This window comes from Pteropus vampyrus, unplaced genomic scaffold (assembly GCF_000151845.1).
Source record: "Pteropus vampyrus isolate Shadow unplaced genomic scaffold, Pvam_2.0 Scaffold7, whole genome shotgun sequence".
NCBI classification, from domain to species: domain Eukaryota; kingdom Metazoa; phylum Chordata; class Mammalia; order Chiroptera; family Pteropodidae; genus Pteropus; species Pteropus vampyrus.
This window is the reverse complement of record NW_011888788.1, coordinates 13,520,857-13,546,937: the sequence shown is the minus strand read 5'-3', so window position 1 is coordinate 13,546,937 and position 26,081 is coordinate 13,520,857. Positions and strand designations below refer to the sequence as shown.

Sequence of the window (26,081 nt, the reverse complement as noted above, 5' to 3'; positions counted from 1 at the left end):
ATCTGGTGGTACAATTTTTAATTTTCTCACTTGATTTCTGACTTTGGAAATTACGGGCTACAGGAATATATACTGCTTGAAAAAAATGCTGGTATATATAAGAGATCATTCTTAAGCCTCCTTTCTTCTACCTGATCCTTACTTTCCTTGCCAGGTGACCGTGGTTCAGGACACCTCCTAGTAAGCCTTTACATAAAATACATACTGAAGCTACTGGGCCAGTGGTAAAATTGTGAATTCAAAAATGAAACCTAAACAAGTTCCACCTTTGTGAAATTAACCTATAAACACATAAATTTAAATAAAAAGAAACCAAAAGCCTCATAGTTTAATTCACATCTTGTATTTTCTTATAATTATAGCTAATGAAAGAAAAAAAGTACTTGTAGCACCCTATGATTTAAGACAGTAATTGTAACTTAAATGCTGACCTGCTCCAAGAAACAGGCAACCTTCCCCAGGGCCACAGCAGGGATTTATTTAAGTTTCCCAAACCCAGTGACAACTAATAATTTTTATTACTTGTCAAACACATAAAAAAATCAATAATTATTGTTCCCCACAGGTGAAAAATTCCACAAATGATATTTTCTCTATGGACATGATTCATTGACTCAAACCAGAACACAACTATTAAAATACCTACAATTATGAATCTCAGACTGCGGTCTGGCTACTTCTAGGGGTTACCTGCTAATATGCCAAGAGGTATTATTGCTAATGATATGGTGAATATGCCCCATCTTTCCAGAGAGCAATATTTACTCGAGGCTAAGGAATTGCATATTTATTTTTCAAAAATGTTAAATGAAAGTTTTCCCCAAAGAAATATATAGAGAAACCCAATCTACGACACAAGTTTTAGAAAACTGCGTCGGCAGTAGTTGGCTGATGCAAATTCTCCTTCCACACACAAACTGGTGGGGCATGGCCCCTGCCGTCCTGATGTACCCGAGGAAATGCTTGGCACACCAAGCCTCAATGCCCTCCAATTTCAGTTCAAAGACTGGGCGTCCTGCCTGGGACACAGAAAGGTCCCCAGGGGTGGGATCCAAGAGCCACCAATGCTGTGCCAATCCTGCTTGCTCTTTTTTCGGGTAAATCATAGCCAGAGGTAGCATAGTTGGTCTTTTATGTTCACAAGTCCAATTCTTTAAACTTTTCTGGCTTAGGTCTTTTTTGTTGCAATAAATTTCAACAAATACTTCTGCTTATGTTAACATAGCTCTCAGATCCTGTGGCACCTCCATTTTAGGTCATAGTTAACAGTGATTTCTCTTCCCAAACTGTGAGAACATGCTGAATGTACTCAAATAGCATCCTGCCACTAATCTGATTTCTGAATATTCTGGTTCTTTTCCTTCTTTGTATATTCTTCTAGTCGAAGAAGCCACTTTGTCCAGTACTGGGAACAGAGCTCTGTGTCCATGAAATGGGAGTGGGCAGGGGATCCATCTTTGTAGGCCACCACAATTAAGCCATACTGAACCTAGGAAGAAAACAGGAAGACAAGAGTTTAGGTTCATTTCCTCCTTACTCCAGGGCAAACTCAGAACAAAATAATCTATAGTGATATCTCCTAATTCAGTTTCTAAGAGGGGTTGATGAAAGACTGCACCAGCATACGTAAGAACACAAAGATGATAGATAAGACACTGAAGAATGGACTGTTATCGTTAAAGAACTATTACCACCACCAACAAAAAGCCCAGGAAGAGTGTGGGGGAAAGTGCTTTTTAAAGTGGTAGATGGACAAGAAACAGAGTAAGCAGTGGAATATAGACAGAGTAAGAACCATAAGAAGTTAAGTAGCTATAAACAAGCATCAAGCAAAACTTGAAGTAGAGGCTCAGTGTCCTGACCTGAAAGCTGTAGTTGGCATCTTGGTTTATGGCACCCATGTATGCCACAACCTGCAATGGGTTGTCAAATGTATTTTGGATAAAAGGTTTTGGTTTCTCTGAGGTCTTCCAATCAATCACACACAGCTTGCCCCTAAAGAGAAACCAAAGAAATCTTTGTATTAATGGTTCAAACTAACAAACTCTCTATTAGGTTAACTCTCTTATATATAGTTTACTATTGTTACCCAATGACTGTTGCTTCTATTCTCCACTTTCCAAAAAACCAGCTCCTCTGAGCTCTACAGCTTAAGGTTACAAAGATCTGATGGGAACTGCTTCCTAAATTGAACTGATGAGATCTACAGGTGCAGGTCTATGTGGGAGTGCTGGGAAATAACTTTTCCACAGTTCAAGTTTCTACTCTCTCTCGAAATTCCTTCAGACCTTCACAGCCTCCTTTCCTTTAACAGTTGACAGGGAAATTGAAATGACACCTATTATTATCTTAGTTGATTTTGCTTCAAATACCTAACAGAATGAACCACAATAAACCAGTAGGAAAGTCTTTATCATAAAAAACTAAACATCATGGTGCCTCAGAAATTCTCTTGTGCAAAAACCAAAGCTGGGGTTCAAATCCGTCAACACTTACTAGGCACCAACTATATGCAGAAATACAAATAAGGAGACCTAGTCCTTGCCCTAAAAGGTCACACACATGGTGGGATGTCTTACTATTAAGGATATTGGAGGAAAAAAATTCCTACCATTTTTTTTTTAAGTCAAAAGGAACATAGAGTGGATGAATGGACTAATAACTGGTGACCCTCAAAGGGCTCTATCTGTTCAATTTGCCTTTCATAGTTTCAACTTCAAGATTGGCAGTCTATAGGGAGATTTTGTACAATATATTGTGCATGTTACCTGTCACTATAGCTCTACAGTTACAACTTATGCATGGTATTTATAAAATCAGTCTATAGTAGTGCTGTCTAAAATTAAAATAAAATGTGAGATACACATCATCTTAAATGTTCTTCAGCTACATTAAAAAAGAAAAAAAAGAAACAGGTGAAATTTTAATATTTTATTGAACCCAACATATTATCATTTCAACATATAATAAAAAAGTTATTAGTGGGATATTTTACATTTTTTTTTCATATTAAGACATTGAAATATAGCTGCCATTCCCAGTTTTCTTTCTTGAATAAATCAAAATACCCTAAAAATAAAGATTTCTGCCATGGATCACTGTTTCTATTTGTGGAACTATTTTTTTTTTCCAAATTATATAATGTGTTTTTATTTCTCTCATAATTTTAAAAATGTGAACATTCTGTAATTCAATCACAGCTTTTACTTCTAGGTGATTTCTTCATGGTGGTTTCAATTCCCTTTTAAATAACTCTTGTCTCAGAGGGAAGTTAGCTTTTCATCATTCTTTCCATCTAGATAACATCCAAAGACAAATCTCATAGGGACAAGTACATGTACCCAGTGGTCACGTACAATCTGAATTAAGTTCATCATGAATGCTGTGGTCTGGGTGCCAACAACGACCCCATAACCAAGGGCAACGGCAAGCCCATTGTCCGGCCTCTATTTGTAGAACTTTAAATACTGTGGAAAAAAATTTAGTAGTGTAAATCCAAATTAAAATTGCAATAAGACAATCTATAAATAGCTCTTAAACAAAGATGCATGGCCTACTTTAAGTGAAATGCAGATTGAAATGATAAGAAACGGTGTTATCAAAATTATTAACATTGTTATTTAAGGTGTGCACAAATAAGCACACTCATATATGTGATAACTTAAAATATACAAACCCTTTCACACAGCAATTTCCTCTTTAGCTATAGACTAGAGGAGAGTAATGGTTTGATATTCTGGGTAGAAGTTACAGTGCCCGGAAAACTTAAGGAGTACTCATGTTCAGGCCTACTTCAGATCAACTGAATTTACCCAAACTGTATGCATCACCCACCAAACCAACCAAACAAATGAACTTGTGTATCTGTCTAGAGAAACTCTTGTAACAGAATACAAGGAGACACATTCATTTGCTGTAGTTTGTAATCTGAAAAACCAGAAATAACTTGAATGTTCCCAATAGGGAAATGGATATGGTTCATTCGTACAATGGAATACCAAACAGCAGTAAAAGGAGAGAATAGGATCAAAATAATAATGCTGATATTTACTGAGTAGATAGTGTGCATTTTAAGTACTATACAGGGAACATCTCATTTAATTTTTATAACAACCCTAAGAGGTAGGTACTATTATTTGCTTTATTTAACAGATGAACAAACTGAGGTACAGAGAGGCTAAGCAACTAGCCTAAGGTTAAGATGAAAAGCCATGCAGTCTCCAGAACCCAATATCTTACAAGCAAGCTCTGTGATACTAGAGATTTGTGATCTAGAGATTTCTATATATTGTGACTGTCACAGTTATGTTACAAGACACAGTGTGTTGCATTTGTGGATTATACATAGCATTATGAGTGTATGTGCACATATGTATGAGTGCAGAAAGTAGACTGGAAGTGTGCTGTGTGTTAAGTAGTATAAAAAGCAGACCAGAAGGGCACAGCACCAAACTTACAACAGTGACTATCCTTGGCCAGGGGATTGTGAGAGAAGAGGTGGTTAAAGATGACATGAGCTTAATTTGTAATATTATATTTCTTTTAAAAAAATTGAAAGCGAATGTGACAAAGCATTAATAAGCTGTTATGAATAGTAGAAAATTATTAAAACAGAAAAGAATGCTGCAGATCTATATAAGCTAATAAAGAAAGATCTCTAAAACATTTTCAAGTGAAAAATAGCAGGGTTTAGCATTTTTTGTTAGTAAGTGGGGGTGGGGACAAATGATTGTACATGTTATCATAAAATCTCAGAATCACAATAACTTTTTAAACAGAGGTTGAAAATGGAATGGGGGTGGAGGATTCTAGGAAGATGGCACCAAGGACTCTGTCCACCCACTTAAACAACAACTGCGATGGCAGAATGATATAACTATTATGGAAGTATAGAGTCTGCTGAAGACTTCGATGGTAAACCGTGGTTAATTTTTGTCAATTTCAGCTCTTAGCACAATAGAAGCCACCCATCCCCGCTCTTCGTTCATGGGGCAGGCAGCTGTGCATATGTTCCTGGAACAGCTTGTATATAGCTTGTATGAGTCAGAGTGGACAAAAAGGACCATGTCCTCCAAGTATCAGGGATCTGTGTCTCATCGCTGATTGATGTTTCTAACCACACACATACAGACAAAGAAGAGGGTGGCCATTGTTATTGTACCTCCCCCTACTGTTGTAAGCTCCTCTTCCTCCAGATGAAGTGATTTCCAGGGATTTAAAGGGCTGGCACTCCCCCCACCCCTTCATTTTCTCTTTTTTCCCTTCTGGAAGTCAGAGCTAGACTATGACATCCAAATACAACTGCATATATGGGGGAAACTAGAAAGTGATTGTGCAAGTCCAGGGAAAGGCACAGGCTCATAAGAGACCTGAGAAGACCTTAAGTTTACGCCTCAGGTTGATGGTTGGCACAGAGGTAGCATACAACAATAATAAACCCCCAAATAAACAAAACCCAGAAAACCTTGGGGCAGGGGGAGAATTTGATTTCCAGTTACCACAATATTAAATTCAAAGTACAGTTTTTAACAACAAATCACAAGGCATACAAAGAAAACAGCAAAATATGGCCCATTCAAAAGTAAAAATAAATCAACAGAAACTATCTTTGAAAAAGATGTGATGGTAGATCTACCAAAGACTTTTTTTTTTGAGTCTTAAAGATGCTTAAAGATCTCAATAAAGGTAAATACACGGGCAATTATAAAAGCTAGTACTGTAATAATAGTTTGTAACTCCATTTTTTGTTTTCTACATGACTTACAGGAGTAGTATTTTTTAAAAAAAACTGTTAATCTAAAAGCTAGTTTTATTTTAACTATTGTTTGTGACTCCACATTTTGTTTTTTACATAATTTAAAAGATTAATGCATCTAAAAAATATTACCTTATGTTTTGGGGCACACAATGTATAAAGACCTAATTTTGTGTAGCAATGACTGAAAGGGATGGGGACAAAGCTGTTAAAGGAGCAGTTTTAGTATGTTATTAACATTAAGATGGTATAAAATTCAAATTAGAATATTTTAACTAGGATGTTAAATGTAATCCTCATGGTAATCGAAAGAACAACTACAGAATATACACAAAAGGAAATAAGGAAGGAATTAAAACATTTCACCACAAAAAGGTGAACAAAAGACAGTCAATGCAGGAAATAAGAAACAAGACACAGAAAACAAACAGCAAAATGACCTAATCTCTCCTTATCAGCAATCATTTTAAATGTAAATAGATTAAACATTCAAATCAAAAGACAGAGATTGACAGAATAGATAAAAACAATGATCCAATTATATGCTGTCTACAAGAGACTCACTATATATCCAAAGATGCAAATACACTGAAAGTGAAAGGATAGAAAAAGATATCCCATGCAAATAGTAACCAAAAGAGAGCAAGAGCTGACAGAAGACTTTAAATTAAAAAGGCAACAAGAGACAAAGAAACACAATATATGTTAATAAAGAAGGTATAACAATTATAAGCATATATGTACCTTATAACAGACTGGCAAAATATATGACAAAATTGAAGGGAGAAATACAGTTCTACAATAATAGTTGGAGACTTCAATACCCTATTTTAAACCAGACAGAAGATAAGGAAATAGAAGACTTAAAATAACACAATAAACCAACTATATCTAATGGACATACAGAACACTCTACCCAGCAACAGAATACAAATCTTCTCAAGTGTACGCGGGACATTTTCCAGGACAAACCATAAGTTTAGATTTATTTAAAAATAAGTCTAGATTTATTTAAAAATAAGTTTAGATTTATTTAAAAATAAGTCTAGATTTATTTAAAAAGATAGCTATCATACAAAGTATCTTCTCTGACCACAATGGGATAAAGTTAGAAATCAATAACAGAAGTAAAACTAGAAAACCACAAAATTATAGAAATTAAACAACACATTCTTAACCAAAGAAGAAATCACAAAGGAAATTAGAAAACAATTAAATACAAATGAAAATGAAACCAAAATTTATGGGACACAGTAAAAAGTGTGAAGAGGAAAATTATAGCTATAAAAATGCTTATATTAAAAAAAATATGCTTACATTAAAAAGCAATGAAGAATCAAATCAACAACCTAACCTTATAACTAAAGGAACTAAAAAATTAAGAAGCAAACCTAAAGTTTTCAGAAAGAAGGAAATAAAAAAGGTATGAGCCGAGAGATAAATAAAATAGGGAACAGGAAGAAAGAATCAAATCGACAACCTAACCTTATAACTTAAGGAACTAAAAAATTAAGAAGCAAACCTAAAGTTTTCAGAAAGAAGGAAATAAAAAAGTATGAACCGAGAGATAAACAAAATAGGGAACAGGAAAAGAATAGAGAAAAAAAAAAATCAATGAAACCAAAAGTTGGTTCTTTGAACAGATCAACAAAATTGAAAAACCTTTTAACTAGATGGACTTAGAAAAAAAAGAAAAGACTCAAATTACAAAAATGAGAAATAAAATTAGGGACATTACTATAGAAATGAAAAGCATAAGAGATTATTATGAAAAACTGAATGCCAAAAAGTTGGATAGCCTAGATGAAACAGACAAATTCTTAGAAACAAAAACCTACAAGGACTAAATCATGAGTAAATAAAATATGTGAGTAGATCTGTAATTACTAAGAAGACTGAATGAGTAATCAAAAATTTTCTGGCAAATAAAAGCCTTGGACCTGATATCTTTACTGGTAAATTCTACCAAATGTTTAAAGAAAAATACCAATCCTTCTAAAACTTTAAAAAAAAATTGAAAAGTAATGAACTCTTTGTAACTCATTCAAGAATCCAGCATTACCATGATACTAAAGCCAAAGACACTGTAAGAGAACTACAGATCAATGAACGCTGATATCAAAATCCTCAACATACTAATAAACCAAATTCAGCAGCATAATAAAAAGATTATACACCATGACCAAGCGAGATTTATTCCTTGAATGCAATGATGATCCAACATACAAAAATCAATCAATGTAATATACCTCACTAACAGAACGAAGAAAACCACAAAATTATCTCAATTGATATGGAAAAAGTGTTTGAAAATTAAATATCCTTTATGATAAAAACACCTAACAAACTAGGAATAGAAAGAAGCTACATCAACATAAAAGCCACATATGAAAAACCCACAGCAAACATCATACTCAATAATGAAAGAATGAAAGGTTTTCCTGTAAGATAAGGAACAAGGCAAGTCTATCTGTTTTCACCACTCTATTCAACAAAGTACTGGATGTTCTAGCCAGAATGACCAAGCAACACAGAAATAAAAAGCATGCAAATTGGAAAGGAAAAAGTAAAATTATCTCTGTGCACAGAGGATGTAATCTTTTGGGTCAAAACCTCAAAGCGTCCACAAAAAAAAAAACCTGGCAGAATAAATTCAGCAAAGTAGCCAGATACAAAGTCAACACACAAACATCAATTGCATTTCTATATACAAGGAATAATCTGAAAAGGAAATTACAAAACAATTTCATTTATAATAGCATCATAATGAATAAAACACTTGTTCATTAACTTAACCAATGAAGTGAAAGACATAATGAAAACTACGAATCATTGCTCAAAGAAATTAAAGAAAACAAATGGAAATGGAAACATATTTCATGTTCATGGATTGGAAAGTTTAATATTATTAAGGTGTTCAAAATACAGAAAACAATCTATAAATTTAATGCAATGTCTATAAAAATCCTAGTGACAGTTTTTGCAAAAATAGTAAAATCCATATGAAATCTCAAGGGACTCCAAATAGCCAAAAGAATCTTGAAAAGGAACAAAGCTGGAAGATTCACACTTGATTTCAAAACTTACTACAAAGCTACAATAATTAGTGTGGTACTGGCCAAAGGACAGACATATAGATCAATGGAATACAACAGAGAACTCAGAAATAAACTCTTATCTATATGGTCACATGATTTCTGACAAGGGTGCCAAACACATTCAATCAGTCTTTTCAACAAAGGGTGTTGGGAAAACTGGATACCTACATGCAAAGAATGAAGCTGAACTACCTAACATCACATGCAAAAATTAACTCAAAATGGATCCGTGATCTAAATATAAGAATTAAAACGGGGTCAAAGCTTAATGACATTGAATTTGACAATAATTTATTAGATATGACAACAAGGATACAGGCCACAAAAGAAATCATACACAAAGTGGATTAGACAAAAATTTTTAAAAATTGTGCATCAAAAGATACTAACAGTAGAGTAAAAAAGCAATCGACAGAATGGGGAAAAGTATTTCAAGTCATGTATCTGATAAAGGATTAATACCCAAAATATATAAAGAACTGTTAAACCTCAACAACAAAAAACCAATAAACTTAAAAAATGGGCAAAGGAACCAAACAGACATTCCTGTACAGAAGATATACAAATGGCCAATCAGCACATGAAATGATGTTCAATCATTACGGAAATGGAAATCAAATCTACAACGAGATACCACTTCATACTCGCTAAGATGGCTACTATCAAAAACAAAAACAAAAAATAACAAGTCTTAGAGAGAATGTGGAAAAATTGGAACTCTTGTGCACTGTTGGGAATATAAAATGGCATAGCCTCTGTAGAACATGGTATGGCAGTTCCTCAAAATATTAAAGATAGAATTACCATATGATTCAGCAATTCTACTTCTGGCATATATCCAAAAAATTTAAAAGCACGGTCTTGAAGAGATTTGTATACCCATGTTTATAAGAGTATTATTCATAATAGCTAAAACCTGAAAGCAACCCAAGTGTCCACTGATAACTAGACAAGCGAAATGTGGTACATACATACAATGAAATATTAATCAGCCTGAAAAAGGAAATTCTGACAGATGCTGCAACACAGATGAACCCTGAGGACATTATGCTGAATGAAATAGCTAGTCAGAAAAAGACAATTACTATACGATTTCACTTATATAAGGTACTTAAGAGTAGTCAAATTCACAGACAGAAAGTAGAATGGTGGTTGCCAGGGGCTGAAAATAGGTGGGACGTTATCATTTAATGGGTATATAATTTTAGTTTTATCAGATGAAAAGTGTCCTAGAGATAAGTGGTGGTGATGGTTGCACATTATGAATGTATTTAATACCACTGAACTGTACACTTAAAAATGGTCAATTTTATGTATATTTTACCACATTTAAAAGCATGAGAAAAAAGAGCAGGGTGGGAGACTGTTTTTTAATTCTTCATTTATAGCTGACATACAATATTACATTAGTTTCAGGTGCATAAATTACCTATCAAAATTTCTTTTTAGTCTACGGCCATGCCACCCTGAACAAGCCCGATCCTGTCTAATCTTGGAAGCTAAGCAGGGTTGGGCCTGGTTAGTACTTGGATGGGAGACCATCTAGAAAGACCAGATGTTGTAGGTGTAAAAAATAAAAATAAAAAATAAGGGATTGTAAGCTGACAAAGTTCTTGCAATCTGTGAAGTCAACCAAAGGTTGCCTTGCTTAAAAAAATTTTTCTAAAATTTCTAAAACCTTAGTTTAAAAAATGTTCAATGTTCATATTTTCAACGTTGATGCTCTTTACATCAAGAGCAAAGAACAAACAGTAGTATTGTGGACATATTTTTTAATCCCTATGAGAAGTGCTTGGTGTCAGAAATTTCTTATAGGCCTTTGATTGTATGGCTCCGCTGGTTAATAGAAAGGGCAGCCAAAAATAGCCTATTAAATTTCTAGGCACACAAGTCTCTTCTCAGATATGAGGCAATCATGGCACAAAACTACTGTGTGGCCTAAAGTTTCCAGAATAAGAAATGCCAATTTTTTAAAAATATTAACGAGTTCGAAGGGTTACACTCACAAATTTTTTTTCTCCTACCCTGTTGTATTACTCACATACGTTTTTTGGAACAAATGTACCTGCAGGTTATATCTACCCTTGGAATCTGGAGTAAATGGGAAATAGTAAGAGGAGCAATTTAAAAACCACAGGAAGCTCCTATCCATGTCAAATACTACCTGGGAGCCAAGAAAAAGAGTTGATTTTCAAGACTAACAGATCAAGATGCTATTTTTAGGGAAACAGGACAGAAAATGTAGGAGTCAAATTGAATCTTATGGTTGGTACCTTGCTGGTACATGCTGGAAAAAAGACCGTCCTAGGGATATTGAAAAGTTATACGTTTCGTCCACCAAACACTTTGATTTTGGAACACAGATTTACCTGGATAGTGCAGCTCTTCCCTCTGTATCCACCCCATCTCCTGCCCCATACCCAATTCTTTTACCTATCACATAGGTTTTGATCTTACAGAGGCTGCACCTTGAAGCAGGAGGTTAAGAGGAAATAGTGTCTGGCTGGCACCATCTGTCCCACTCTGCATTTATCATCACCACACTTTGATGGAAACCATTTAATACTTACTGATACTCAGCCACACAGTCCAGTAGACCTCCATACTTTAAGGTTTTATGCTGAACAGCGCTCTCAAGAGCTCGAACTCCATTGACATCTTTCAGAATATGCTGGACACTTTTGATGTAGCCAGATTCGAGATTTTCATCTCTCTCTTTTAAGTTCTCTTGGGGAGAAAGTATACTTTCCAAGTCTTCATGGAACCGTTTCCCTTGTAAAAATATCTCTGAAAAGAAAATTGGGGGAGAAGAAAAACAAAAAAAATACCAAACTAGTACTTAAAAACAAATACTCTTAAAAAAACTGAGTAATAAAATAGAAATAACGCAAAATTTATCTTTAAGTGACAACTCTTGAGATACCACATTTTAGCCTCTTATGAAACCTAATACACTTTGAAAACCAAAGGGACTAAAATAGCCTAAACAATAAAATGGATTAAAATAAAGTATTTCTAATTGAATTAGGCCAAATTAGAATTGAAGATCTGGGGGCTACTGGACCAGACTTAATTTATGGTACTGTGAATTTAAGTATCCAGTTTATAAGTGCTAATCATTAGAAATTTAGGAAATTGCACTTTTGTTTACACTTCTTTTTACAACCAAAAAATCTTATCTAATGAGGTAATATCAAACCATATTACGTTTGTCAGGTATTTTTTGCAAAGATTTTGAAAGGTCAGTTCTACCACTGGCAAAAAATGGATAGCTTCCAGGAAATTACTTGGGGAGTTAAATTAAATTCAACTGAGTAAGTTATTCTATTCCAAATTTACTTGGCTCAAATGGACTTAATGACAGCACAAGAAAGGCCTATAAGAAATTTAAGACTGATGAAATTAAAACCTAGGGAAAAGAAGTGTACTATTCATGTACAGATTAGCTTAATGAAGTAGAACACAAAGATGTTAAAAACAGGAAAAACTGCTTTATCAACTATATACTTGACCTCTCTGGCTAGGTTCTTCACATACAGGAGGCATAAACACAGGAATCTAGATTACAGGATACCTCAGACTGTAAGTCTCAGAACATCAAAAACGACTCAATTTGTCAAAACGAATTTTATAAGATTCAAGATTTACTACAGATAGCATCAAGTCAGAATATTCACTTAAAAATAAAAGTGCTTGGGTACCACTTACTGCTCTCTGGGAAGCATGGGCTAAGGAATGCTCAATGTAAACCTCATCTTTAACAAAAGACAATTACATAATCCTGATGGGGACCAGATAATTCACCTGTGCCATTGTTCTTTTTATCTTGCTTTTCAATGGAATCTGTTTCAAGGAACTTATTTTTCTCACTTGTCTAAGAATTTAGTAAATTAGGAGTTGAAGGCTAAAGTTTATTCTCAGATCCTAATCAAGAGCATCTGATTATCTCAATTTACCAAGATCTAAATACAGATCATGTGTTCTGGCTTATTGTTTATGAGTCAGTCTACACTGGTAAGTAGAAAAGGGGGTATTTAATGGATTCTGAACAGAATGCCTAGCAAACAACTAAAATTCCATTATTAGGTAATTAACCCCATAATCAAAGAAAACAGGCAATGCTAATACTTAAGTTTTTAGCTTATAAAATAAATGAATTTTATACATCATTTGGTCAAAATACTTATCTCTGTGCTTCAGTTTCATTTGTGAAATGGGAACAATAGTCCCTATGGCTTATAGGGTTGTCATGAGGATTAAGTGAGTTAAAACACAAAGTGATATTTAGAGCTAATTATTATTTGAAAGTAGTTCACTAGTTAAGGGTCAAAAATCTCAAAAGAATGACACAAGTGCTCTATATTCTAGAAAACATAGTAACAATACAAAACTAGAACTGAGAAAGTTACTTGAAGTATATTCTGCAAAGCCATCCTCTCCCAGTTCCAGAATCATCCGCTGTTTCCATCTTTCCAAATAGAAAAGCTGTTCTGATGTCATGGTCTGCTGAAGCACACGGGTCACACTTGTTATCTTACTCTTTTGCAAAGGGATTTTCAAAGGAATTGTAGCATCACTTGTTGCATTTGGTTTTAAGCATTTCTCTGGATTGAAGAGAGGAAACCAGTTTCCTGGAACCCCTGCTTCCTCATCTTGCTTTGGGGGTTTACACTTACTCACAGGTCCATAGAGTAAAGTATCTTCCTCGAATAATGATTCTGGAGTCTGAGCATGGCCTCTGAATGACAAGACAGACTGTACTAAATTAGAGTACTTTTCTTGGTTCACTTCTTCATAAGGGTTCATTTTTTTCTTCCGGCCACATGAATAAGAGGAAGTGAAGAAACCGACACGGAGGGCTGGTTCTACAGAGAACCCCTTTGAACTTCTAAGCTGTCTGCAGATGATCTGAAACGCCTTCATCTTAGATTTTTCTTTTCACTTCACCTTGCAATGCCGAGGGCCTTTTTAATTTTTGCATTCCTATTAAAGAGAAAAGTGGTGTTAGGTACCAAATATGTTAAATATTTGAACTACCTAAGTGTAAATTTCATTAGTATAATATTGCACATTAAAAGCGTATTCTATAAGTTTTTGCAACATATTTGGACAACTCTATTTCCAAAGACAGACTCTCATCAAAACCAGAAGGATCAGCACTTATTAAAATGCGAAATAGCAGACACCTTGGAGCAAGACATCCTCAATGTTCAATCTGAAGAAATATAACGCCCAGGAAGATGAAACAGAAAAACCCTAGAACCTGTATCCTATAATAATTCACCGCGGATCCTTAAATACCAGGTTCTTTGCTAAGTAGTCTATGAGATTTCTTTATCCCTCACACTAAGGTGGGTCCTATTGCGACCCATTTTATAGACATGGAACTCGAGCTTCTGAAGGGTCATGTAAGGTCCAAGCTGGTAAGCGGCGGTCAGCAGAGCACACCATCGTGATCCCCAAAAAGGCAGCCTCCCACTCTGCTGTAGGTGAGGAACCCTGGTGGGGCCAGGATTGGCTGTGGCGCCTCGGGTGAAGTCAGGATTAGGGAAGAGACGGCTTAAAAAGAAGCCTAACCCAGGGCAGGGGTCGGTACCTCAGAGGCCACCACCTTTTGTTTAACTCTCAGAGCGTGAACAACCTCTGCGCACGAGTATTTTCATCCGTCCTGCGCTTGGGTCTCGAGTTAGGCCTCACCCAAGGTACGGCGGTCTCAGCATGCACTGCGGCACTCACGCCCGCCCCTAGCCCCTAATTCACCTCCATAGACGCTCACGCCATTCGTGGAGAGTCCCTCCCCTCAGGCAAAAGCGCGGGCCCTCCAAATCGCGCCCTTTCTCTCTCACGAGATCTTGTTTACGTCACAGCTCGTCGCCATCTTGGACCCTGGCTAAGTAATAAGTTTCCCCGCAGTCGAGCGCGACCTTTCTTGAGACGCGTCGCGGTCGTAGAGTGTCTCTGTCTCCACGTTCCTGTATCACCCCTGCGGTCAGCGGTTTCCGCGTGGCCCGGACCAAGGGTAGGCTCTGCGTAGCTCCCTTGCCCGGCTCCAAGATGGACGGCAGCTGGTACGGGGGAGGCGGCACTGGGGGAGCACGTGGCGCTCCGCTCGCTTTTCCCAGGGCTTCTGGGATGGTGGCGGAGTCCCGAGGTCTCCTGCCGCCGTCCGGCAGGGAGGCCAGCGGAGGCGGGGCCGCTGCCGCTCCTGAGAGCTACCCAGGCGGCAGCAGCCCAGCCTCTTCTTTCCTCGCTCAGTCAGGCGGCCCCCGCTCAAGGCCCGCGTCGCCATGGCCGCAGTTCCCGAGTTGCTGCAACAGCAGGAGGAGGACCGCAGCAAGGTGAGGCCCTCCCGGCTCTCAGGCTCCAGGAAGGGAGGCCTCGCCGACCTTCCGAAGCCCCACATTCCTTCCCGTATCTCCCGGGGCTCGCATCGAGCGGCTCGCCCACGCGGGAAGCACCACCAGACCCCGAGCGCGCTATGGCCTGTTCTCCCTAAAGGCTGGCCAGGGCGCTCCCTGCGGACCCGGGGAGGAGAGAACCAGTGACTCGGGACCGTTCCTTTTAGCGCGCGGCCCGGTGTCCCGTATCGAGCGGGCCCGTGGCGATTTTCTGGAGACCCGGGAATGTGTTCTTACGTAGGAAGTTTTTAAAACTTCTTTTGGCTTCGTGGGGAGTGGACAGGGAACGTGAAATCCACTTAACATGCAACAAACGACAGTTGGGTTTTGTTGCCTCCAAACTCCTACTTCAAAACTTTGCCCCAAATACTAGGGAAATTCCATCAAGTCAGAAATCTGAGGTATGTTCCTTACAACTTTTAATGCGCCACTGAGGGAGTTCTGTAACTTAGTAGGTGCTCAGATACTTCTTGAACTGAACTCCGTTACTTTTAAAGCCTGGACATTTATGTAAATTATCCCTGTGCCGCTTAAATCTTGAGGACTAGAAAGTGCAGTAAATTCAGGTTACCATAGTCAAAGTTTTCGAGACAGGCTCCCACTCTTATTGCGCTTTTGCATTTGGGTTAATTCTGCAATTCATAGTCGTTGGTATGAATCAGTTTTTGTGCAGAATCATCAACATAAATTTTTTTCTGACGGAAAGTGAAGAATAATTAAATCAATATAAAAGTACAAGTGCTTGTAGATTTAAGTAACCTGGAAGTCATCCTAAAAGTTATATCGACTATTTTTCATCTAGTAAATACCACAGCTCACAGCGCGACTGGATCATTGCAACAAAGGTATCATTGGTGTATTAGTTACTAGAATGCTACTTTGTGCCTGATGGTCGGGTCTTGGTTTGCGTATTTTTATTTGAAAGTTGAAATAATAAATTTTTTTTCCTAACACCGGAAGTGGGAACTTGAGACTACGATTCTTTCTAGAATGTTCCTCTCTAGAAGTTTAGGTGCTGAATAGGAATTTTGATAGCAATTGGATTCCCCCACAGGCACCTTTATTTATTTATTTTTGATACAGAGTCTGTTTCAGACAGCTATTTAAAAGGACTTTACTGCTTCGACAGGCATTCATATTAGTACAGTATATGGTAGCTGGTATTTAAAATAACTTCATTCTGATCTAGCAAAATTGGAGGGTTATGAAGGCTGTTTCCTGCCTCGTTATAGTGGCTACAGGAAAGGATTATACAAAGTTTCTGATTTTTAATTACAGAAATAAAAAAAATTTAATAAAATATTACCCTAACACGTTTTCATTTTGCTTCCTAATCTAATATTGGTCCTGCGCTGCGGATTGTAGAAATAGTTTTTACTGTTCACCTAATGGGAGTTTGGGACATGTGTGAAATAAGAGGCCAAATCTTGGGCAGAATGGCAGTCCCCAACATTTTTGGCACCTGGGACCCGTGCTCCCATGAAAATCTAAAATCTAATGCCTGATCTGATGTGCTGAGGTGGTGATCTAGTGCTGGGGAACCGGCTGCAAATAGGAAGCTTGGCTTGCTTGCCACAGACTGGCCCTGGCGGTTTGGAGACCCCTGCTATAATACAGCTCTGTTAAAATATTTTACTGAAAATGTTTTAATTTTAAACTTTACATTTGGCTTTGGAATCCCCATGCAAATAGGGGCTTATGGGATTTAAACCCATTAATAAAATAAAGAATATGTGATTCTTGAGGACTAAAAGAAATATTGGTCTATATCTAGTAACTTGACACATTGTCGGGCACTTTTCCACCCAAGCTGGTGGAGAGTCAGATATCCCTAGAGACAACTTATACACCAGACAACAAAAAACTAAATCAGAGCAGCAACAAAAACAATGGCTCTGAAGAAAGACTATATAACCAACCAACTACTGAAGTTAAGGCCACGTTATAACAGCACTAGGCTGGGAAGGGCTACCACCTAGTCCTTGCAGAGCTTTCCCTATGTGCTCAACTTCTTAAGTCTATTAGCAATTTAAGAATCATAAAAAAAAAAAAAAAAAGCCTGGGAGAACCCACACTCAATTTGCCTTAGGTTTGCTAGACTAGAGGGAATGAGACTATCACCATAGAAAAATACACATTTAATCTATGAGTGGGAACCTAAACATGATGCACAGCTATTTAAATAACAAATAATGCCTGGAGAACCTAGAAGGTGCAAAATGATTGGAGGCCAGGATAACTTATTTTTATGGGAACAAGGTTCTGCATAATCTCCATTTTCTCCCTACCCACTAAAAACTCCAGACACCCGAGAAAAAGGGGCAGGCAAGAGTGACAATTTTTGAGATGGGGCCCATTGTTGTTAATACTTTAACTTTTGCAGGAGCTAGATTTGGTAAAACCTTACTTTTCTAAAGGTAAAGATCAAAATATTTTTCCTATCAGTGGAGGACTAGCAAAACCCCCCTAAACTGCATTTTGGGAAAGGAGACAGATCCCAACACCTTCAGCGAAATCAAAGTGTCTGGAATTAGGACTTAGTCATAACAGTCCAAGCCTTAGCTCTGCATCAGTAGTTTGTGCAGTGTCTTAAGATCCCCATTTGTGAATCCTACTTCAAGGAGGTCTTTTTTCTTTTGGTGACTATAGGAAGAAATGGCCAAGAGAAGCTATTATGAAATTTTCTAGGTACTAACATCTAAATTCTCATTTGGTGTGAGACCTAGTAAGTGACTAATATCTAATGTAGAGCTTTAGTTTAAACCAGGGTTTCTCAACCTGAGCACTGTTGATATTTTGGGCTTGATTTTTGTTGTGGGAAATTGTCCTATGCATTGTAGGGTGTTTAGCAGTATAACTGGCCTCTCTACTGGGTGACAGTAGCTCTCATCCAGTAGCGACAGTCAGAAATACGTGCAGACATTGTCAAGTGTTCCTTGGTTGAGAAGCACTGGTTTATTAAACTTACCTTTTAAAAATGGTGTGATATGGGTGGATCAGGTTGTTTTACAGAGGCTAATCTTTAGTGTGCCTGTTTGTTTCAAGTCTTTATATCTACGATTGATAAATTCTAAAGAAATAACATGACTTATAAAACAAATATCATTGACTATCTTTGGCGAAGTTAGCTCCCCTCTCCCCTGCCTCTCGTGTTGAGGAACCTTTGTCAAAAGGTGATTTTCTTCAGTGGGTTCTGGGCAGTTTAGGATTTGAAAGAAGCAACTGTGTATTTACTGTATTGGAGTTAAGTGCCCACTTCGGATAGTAGAAACCTAAGGCTCTGTTGCTACAGCATTCAAAACTGTGGGCTAGAAATGAAGTGAAGCTCATTGAGAAACACTGCGGGTAGTACTTGGTTTAAACTCCTTTTTGAACATTTTGCTCTATTGTCAAGGCCTCCTTGCTGGAAGAAATTAGGCAAGAATAGTTTTGTAGGTGAAAGATACATGCAGTGAAGTTAAGTAGTATTTAGGGAAACAACCTTTTAATGAACCCAATTCTTTTGAGCAAAGTATTTCAAAGCATTGTAAATTCTACCTTTTCTTTTTGAAGTCGTGAAGGAAAATGGCTGCAGGAAGACATCTTGTCTCACATGAATGTGTCAAACTTGTTTTTACAAGAAGTTTATGATCTAGCCTTCCAAAAAGTTTTTTCACTTCCAACACCATTATTTTCTGATTGGCCATTGAGTTAAGAGCTGGTTAGCCCTTCTAAAAGAGAAGAGGTATGAGGAATTTGTCAACTGTTTCATACCCCAGAGGCAAACTAAATACACAGGAGTGTGTAAGTCGCAGTTAGGAAAGACTGAACTTATTATTTAGTTCAGATATTGGGTCCTTGGCTTGTCTCGTTTCCCTCCTGCCCTTTTTTTTTAAACAAATTTGGTGTAACTTTTTGAGGCACTGCTGAGTGGTCTGGAGAGAAAAGTAATTTTCCCAGCACAGCAACTTACACTAACCTGTGGTATGCATGTTCTACCTGGAGAGTTTATGGTTTACTTGTTTTTGAGAGGCAGACCCCTCACCTTCATTCTAGACAGTGTAAATAGTACAAATGCAGAAGCCAACTTCAGCTTTGACTGGATCTTTTTCGAAGAGCAGGACAAAGTTGTTAGTGATAAAATGAAGTATTGGAATATTTACATATAAATGACCTGGGAAGTGTGTGGTACCTCTGACTCAAAGCAGAAGAAAATCTCACCATGAAGCAGGCAGCTTTCTGTTCATGCTGCAATTGTTTATCAAACTTAGATGACACAAACTTAAGCTCATTTCTCCATGTTGAATCATTTTTGTTGTTGATGAAGGTAAATTTTTTTAATTCTCAAACCTATTTCTAATTTTGGTTTGACCATAAAGGTCAGGCAGTGAATGTTATTAAACATCCTCTTCAACATGTCAGGTTTGTAGCAGAGGCCTGTGGACTTTTGATATACCAGGGAGCTTTGGGGAAGAAGCCTTGGTGGGACTGGATAGTAGGTGAAGGGCTTTAGCTTCAGATGGAAGAAGTTAATTTTTTTTTGTTCCAGCTGTTTCCTCTGTAGCAGAGCTGTTAATTCCCAGTAGAATTTCTTTGCTAGGGTATCTTTAGATAATTTAACCTTTTCACTTTGTGAACTCGTTTGAAAATAATCCAGGTATCTAGTAATTAGATGGGTTTCTTGAAATGGATGTTATTTAAGCAAATAATTCAGCCTGATCTTTCTGGTTCCATGTTGGCAGTTCATGGGCTTTGCAGCCTTGTGAAATGATGATTCAGTTTATCCATTCGCTGAGTATGCTGCACTGATCTTCTTCCAAGCCTCAGTTTCTGTTCTAGGAACTTGGGGCTATGTAGCTTCCAAATGCCCTGCAGTCTATGGTGTTCTACCATGGACAGCTTGTGTGTTGGTAGACTACGGGTAAGAATGGTTAGTGTCAGCAGGGATGGGTCCTTCTGGGTCCCATCTCACCAAGATGAGTGGTGGAAATCTGATCACTTGCTGTAGCCCTTTATCTAGTTTTGGAAGCTTATGGCTAACTTCTGTAACTATTGTCTATGTTAGTAGACTGGAGTCTTCAAAAAGTTTTTGTTTTGGTTCTTGTCCTTGAAGACGGATAGATATTGGCAGGACTGAATTATGGGATGGGAAGAATCAGTTGAGGGTGAAGGGAGGTGAGAGATGAGAAACAAATACCCCTAAAAGCAAAGCTTATATATTGCTTATAGTCAGTTCAGTTTTCATGTATAAGTGCCACAAAGAAAAACTGGGACACAGAATGGATAAATAGGTTTAGTTTCTCCAGGATGGAAGAAAATAATTTGAGTACTACTGCTTGAACCATAAAGAGGGATTTGGAGAAGTATATGACATTAGAATTTCTCTTAGCACTTCTTTCCTATAAGTTGAAATACTAACAGTAATAAATGTTGTTTTATAAATATGTCTCATGTGAGTTGTTTTCAGAAATTAATGCAAATCTAGTGTGTAGCAAAACTTTTTGGGGTTTATTTCCTCGCTAATGAGTAATGGACTAGGCACAGTATGCATTTATTTTTAGCTAAAATATGCCGTTTCTTGCTTCTTGTGATCAAAGTGAAAATGCAGTCTAGGAGGCGGACTTCTTTCCTCTGTTTTTGGCTCTGCACTGCTAACAGACCATTCATGGATGACTTGTCACATTGGCTTTGTCCATGGTAGGGGTCTTAGTTCCTTAGGCAGTGGATGAAGAATAACAAAGCAAAATCCTTAGAAGAAACAGTTTAAAGGGAAGACACACTGATGTAATATGTGCTGGCTAATAAGTACATTGCTGCTTCTGCTTTGGTAGGACTAGAAACCAGAAAATCACTTAAGTATATATACAAGTAGTCTTTTTCTCTGGTAGTAGTTTCTTTGCAACATTCACATTAAGAATAGGGGCTGGCATATTCTACTTACGTTGTATATAAAACTGGTTAGGTTTAAATTACTATTAAACTAGCAGATCAGAGTTACTTTAGAAATTTTTTTTTCCATTGTGTCTTGTTATTTTGGCTGTATGGCATCAGTGTAAACTGGAGTCTGTAGTCACCATAACAACACTTATTATATCTTCTGTGTGTGTCTGCTCTGTTCTGCCTTGTGGGTTCTGAATTTTAGAATCTAGTCTACCGTGTCGTCCAGTTACATAGATGCCCTTTGCCATCTGTAAGGCATTAAATAAAACCTTTTGAAGAGGGAGCTTTGCAGATGGTGTTAAGTCTTGTACTAAAGTGAGTCGTAAGGGAGATTTGGACCAAAAGTGGACCTTAGCAGCTCAGAGCTCTGAGAAAATGTACAGGGATTCTGTATCAGCTTTTCTTCTTTTCAGGTTCTCTTACCAAGCATTTAGAGTTCTTAAAACAGCTAAAAATTTGCTTTCTAAATGAAACAGTGCTGTTTATCTCACCTTTTTTCTTGTCACAAAGATTGTTGTAATCCTTACTATAAGGATTAATCTGGTAGGGAAGTAAATTGGGGAGCTGAAACTCCACCTGAAACTTTGGGTATGTGATGCAATGGTTTCTATAGCAATCTACAAAAGAAAGTCAATTTTAAAGCCTACATTCCATTGTTTGAGACTAGATGTTTTAAATTTGATTCTCACAAGTTACCTAAGGGAAACTGGGAGGGAAATGGAAAAATTAACATGACTGTTCTGAAGCCTGTCTTGCCCTACTGATTTAAACAGCTGTTCTAGGCATTTTGACGTCTGTGGCTTGAGTCAGAGACTCGCAGTGTTAGGCAGTACTCTTGGTGGTTATTTAGGGTAGGGGATGGAGGTTGGGTAAGTGGGAAAAGTATGTGGAGGGGTACAGTTCTCTCCTCTTACCTTCATCCTGGTGATTTATCTAGCAAGTACTGTGGCATGGGGTTGTGGGGTGTTGGTTTTGTTGACTAAGCAGAAGGAATGCTGAGCTGTTAATTACACTTAATGATTCCGGAATGAGGATACAGTGCTGACTTAGTTTTAAACATTTCACAACTTTTAACTTTTTGATAATTTATGTGCTTCATTGTCTGGAGGATTATATGCTACAGTATGGGTCATATGTGTTCTTATCACATTTCTTATACCAAGAAACAATATACCAAAAAGTATTTTTGTGGTGACAAGAAAGGAAGATAGTGAACAGTAAATAGTCTGGGATATTACCTCTATATAGGAAAAGAGGTGAAACCAGAAGATAATTGTTCAGTGGGACAAAAAGCGGCTGGTAAAGTTCATCATAGCTTGACTATGGTGCTTAAATGAACTCCATTTACTAGATTACAAACCCCTTGGGTCCTCCAACCTCTCATTTCAAAGCTAGTTCATGTGCAGAGTGTATGCTCATTTTCTTTGGCTTGTAGTGAGCTAAAATGGAATTATCAGCATATTCAGAAATTGAGAAATGGTTAGAAACCAAGATTTGTGACTTCTTTAGGAAATGGACTCTTAGGAAACATGGCGATTGTTGCTGAGCTCAGAGAAATGTACTTTAGACTTGTCCTGTAGGCTGTCCCATCTTTCTGCCAGTGTCTGTGTCTCCTTTTACACCTGCCCACTTGATTCCTGTACTGACTCAGGCAGCTACAAACATAAGGTGATAGGTGGGATATTCAGTATTCTCTACAGTCAAATTTTAGGGGTTTTTTGAGGTCCTTTTGAACTCTGTATTTGCTCAGTGGTCAGTTAGCAGAAGAAAGGAAGCTTTTATCAGAAATATGTCAGAGTTAGAGTTATGGTTATGATAAAATGAAGTATTCCTGGCCTTGAAGCTTTATCTTTGTTTGTAGAGATCTCATAAATGGACACAGGAAATTTAAGCCAAACAAGCAAGTTTTTTATAGGAGTCATCAAGAATTCATTTGGGGGAACTATTTAGGTTGAGCTGTCAGGAACTGTTAAGTATATTGTGATCTTACTAATACCTGATGTTAAAATCAAGATCTGGTGACAGCTGGAAGCCTGTTTCACAGAGGAAAGTGCTTGTTACAGGGCTAACTCTGTAACAAGCACTTTCCTCTGTGAAACAGGCTTTTGCAATTTAAATTTTTTCGCAGTCATAAAAGGAAAAAGGGAGATACTGACAGCTCTGAGATACAGAAAAGTAATTCATGCATTTTTAGTGAATATTTAATCATTTTGTACCTTATTGAACCAATTTTTTTAGTTTCAAAAGTTCATCAGTCCTTGGTCTCAAACTTTATATTTTGAAGAATACGAAGTGAAATTTAAGGAGAAATAACCTAAGTATTCCCTGTTCATTCATCTTCTTGACTCCGATCTTCTCTTGGGATTCTCCCTGTGTTCAATAATTAGAGACAGCTTTACTTTAGTGCTAGCTTACAGTTTAAAAGGGAAGGCATAAGATACAGTTTCTTGTCTTGTGTCAGGCCTTCAGATTGACCATCACCATGTCTGTTTTAAGAATCAGGGAATTTATCATTTTAAATTAATACAAAAACCATTTTAACCACTTTTTTTCTAATAGATTCCTTCAAAAATTCTTTTTAAACTGGCAAAGATGGAGTTATTTTTTTCTGAATTTCTAACTTGCAAAATCTGTTAACTTTTGCTTCCAGGGCAGAGCTCACACTTACTTGTCCCTTATGAGAAACTATAGTGGAATTCTGCTAATTAAGGCCTTTGTTACTGTTAATCTCATGTCTAGATTTCTACTCTCTTTGAAACAGTCCCTAAATGTACATAGGCTCTTGAGTCCAATTTTTCTTTTCCACCCAGGAACCTGTACCACAAGACTATTCGCTGTGCCTCTATTTTCCTAGTGTCTAACTCCTTTCAGATATATGTATGATGTGTATGTCTGGTTTATGCCTCTTGAATGTTCCTTGTAGTTTGGCATTTCTGTAAGAAGTTCTAATTTCATCCTGTCTCATTCAAGCTGCCTTAGTATAAGTAATTCCAGTGTTTTTCATGTAGACATAAGTAATGCGCATGATATTAGAATCATAGTTGCTTTGTTCAGATCACAGGAATACTTGGGACCCATCTATGTATTTGTGAGCAGATTTCTCCAGTTTCAAATAAACTTAGATTTATCTCAGCTGACTTTGTTCTAAATAATCTTGTATAGACTGCTTTTTAATTACAGCTCCTGTTTTTGGAAATACACTTTTTAGGACTAAATGATTTTGAGACTAATAGCCAAAAAATATGTGTTTCAGCTGAGATCTGTATCTGTGGACCTGAATGTTGATCCCTCGCTTCAGATTGACATACCTGATGCACTCAGTGAGAGAGATAAGGTCAAGTTCACAGTACACACCAAGGTAAGTGACAGAATGACTCCAGTAATAAAAACAGCTCTAGGTTGCATCTTTGTTACTCATGGTGGCTGTGAGAAGAGACTTCCTGAAATAAAATGGTTGCCATTTATTTGCAGTATAACACCACTACTAAGTGAGCACTTCCTTTTTCTTGTAGGGAGCCTGAGATAAATGCTCTTGGCTGCAGTATTTTCCACTATGGTGTAGCTCTTTAGGACTGTGGGTTTGCTGATGTTAATTAAGTGTGGCTTGTACTGTGCTCCATGAGGAAGCAATCAGGCAAAATGATGTAGGTGGGGCCACCTGCCTGCACAGCTGAACTCCTCACTTTTGTTTTTCATTTGCATGCGTGGGAAATGCTTGCTTTTTTCATGTTTACTAAGTTCTTGGCCTTTGCCCCACTTCTTTCTTATGATTCAAAAGACTTTTTTCCTTCACCAAATTTTTTTTTTTTTAAAAGAAAGTTTATGAGAAAGGGGGTATCGCTCCACAGACAGAGCTTGGTCTCCTCTCAGAGGCAGAGAGTGAGAGGGACCTCTTCTCCAAATTTTTAATTTGACAAAAGCAATATGCCAATTAGGAAAATGTAGAAAGTTTAATTTCTTAGAATCAGTCCTTTGAGGAACATTTTCAGCTTCATTTTTATTTCCATCCTAGTTAAAACATATTGAATGTTTGTCTTAATGCCAGATACTGTCATGAAGGGTTTACATGGATTTAATTTTCTTTTTTATAACAACTTATGATGGGGTTTATTATCCCTGGTTTACAGGTGAGGAAACTGAGGCACAGTTTAAATACAGCAAATGTCATCTATAAGGCCCTCTCCCACATGGTCCTCTTCTTAATACTTTGATGGTTTGATTAGCATACCTCAGTTACTCAAGAGGCAGTGTGAAGACTACATAATTGTATCTGCCTGAGTTGACCTGAAAGGTGTGGTTTTGTGAAAAGAATTCCTTAAAGAACATGTTGAATCTTAGTTATAACTTTTTACAGTGGTGGGGAGATCATGTATTGCTGCTTTTCATTCTTTACTGGATCTCATTGTGATGTTCATTATGCAGGATTTTCCCATAGTGCAGCCTAGGAAACTGAAACTACTTTATCTAAAAGTGATGGTTATCAGTTAACGTCTCCTTTCTTTACAGACCACACTGCCCACTTTTCAGAGCCCAGAGTTTTCTGTTACAAGGCAACATGAAGACTTCGTATGGCTACATGACACTCTTACTGAAACTGCAGACTACGCTGGGCTTATTGTAAGTGCATTTTGGAAAATCAAATAATCAATTTCTTCTATCTTGCTCTTCATTTTGTTTAAAGAAACTGTTACCCACTCTACAATGATGGACTATGAAAACAGTCTTGATTTCATCTGCCAACTGAGTATTTGCTACTTATTACTGTTAGAGTCTAAATATGTGACTTTATATAGTATTGGCAGCTATGAATGAAATGAAGCATACAGTCTTACATTCTGTACAGTATAAGAGATACAGTTTCATGATTTGTCTTACCTACCTCTGGGTTTGGTGTTTCTTTGACATTTTCTT

General features: G+C 37.2%; 2 protein-coding genes, 1 non-coding gene and 1 pseudogene across 12 annotated transcripts in view; 3 read left to right on the top strand and 1 right to left on the bottom strand.

Annotated features, from left to right (window-relative positions):
* Window positions 1-324: 324 nt before the first annotated feature.
* On the bottom strand, window positions 325-14,785 carry MGME1 (mitochondrial genome maintenance exonuclease 1). 6 transcript variants are annotated; one of them, XM_011370521.2, is made up of 5 exons: window positions 14,614-14,785; window positions 13,263-13,836; window positions 11,424-11,640; window positions 1,863-1,995; window positions 325-1,489 (listed from the first exon to the last, which is right to left on the bottom strand). In XM_011370521.2, exons 2-5 carry the CDS (start codon window positions 13,774-13,776, stop codon window positions 1,328-1,330), a joined length of 1,026 nt encoding a protein of 341 aa, XP_011368823.1. In that variant the 5' UTR covers window positions 13,777-13,836; window positions 14,614-14,785; the 3' UTR covers window positions 325-1,327. The 6 variants fall into 6 exon arrangements, with proteins under 6 accessions (XP_011368823.1, XP_011368817.1, XP_011368798.1 ...); XM_011370515.2 differs by having other exon boundaries at window positions 14,551-14,671; XM_011370496.2 differs by having other exon boundaries at window positions 14,450-14,669.
* Window positions 10,302-10,420, top strand: LOC111746791 (annotated as a pseudogene).
* SNX5 (sorting nexin 5) overlaps window positions 14,662-26,081 on the top strand; it is a 23,768-nt gene continuing 12,348 nt past the window's right edge. The window contains exons 1-4 of one of the 5 annotated variants that reach the window (XM_011370544.2): window positions 14,662-14,872; window positions 15,109-15,191; window positions 24,424-24,528; window positions 25,677-25,787. In XM_011370544.2, the coding sequence (XP_011368846.1) occupies window positions 15,141-15,191; window positions 24,424-24,528; window positions 25,677-25,787 (267 nt within the window). In that variant the 5' untranslated portion in view covers window positions 14,662-14,872; window positions 15,109-15,140. Of the gene's footprint in view, window positions 14,922-15,108; window positions 15,192-24,423; window positions 24,529-25,676; window positions 25,788-26,081 lie in introns of all 5 variants that reach the window. The other 4 variants (XM_011370561.2, XM_011370552.2, XM_011370535.2 and 1 more) reach the window with 4 other exon arrangements.
* Window positions 19,993-20,229, top strand: LOC111746916. The gene has a single exon (XR_002783320.1). It is a non-coding gene; the product is annotated as a small nucleolar RNA SNORD17 (small nucleolar RNA).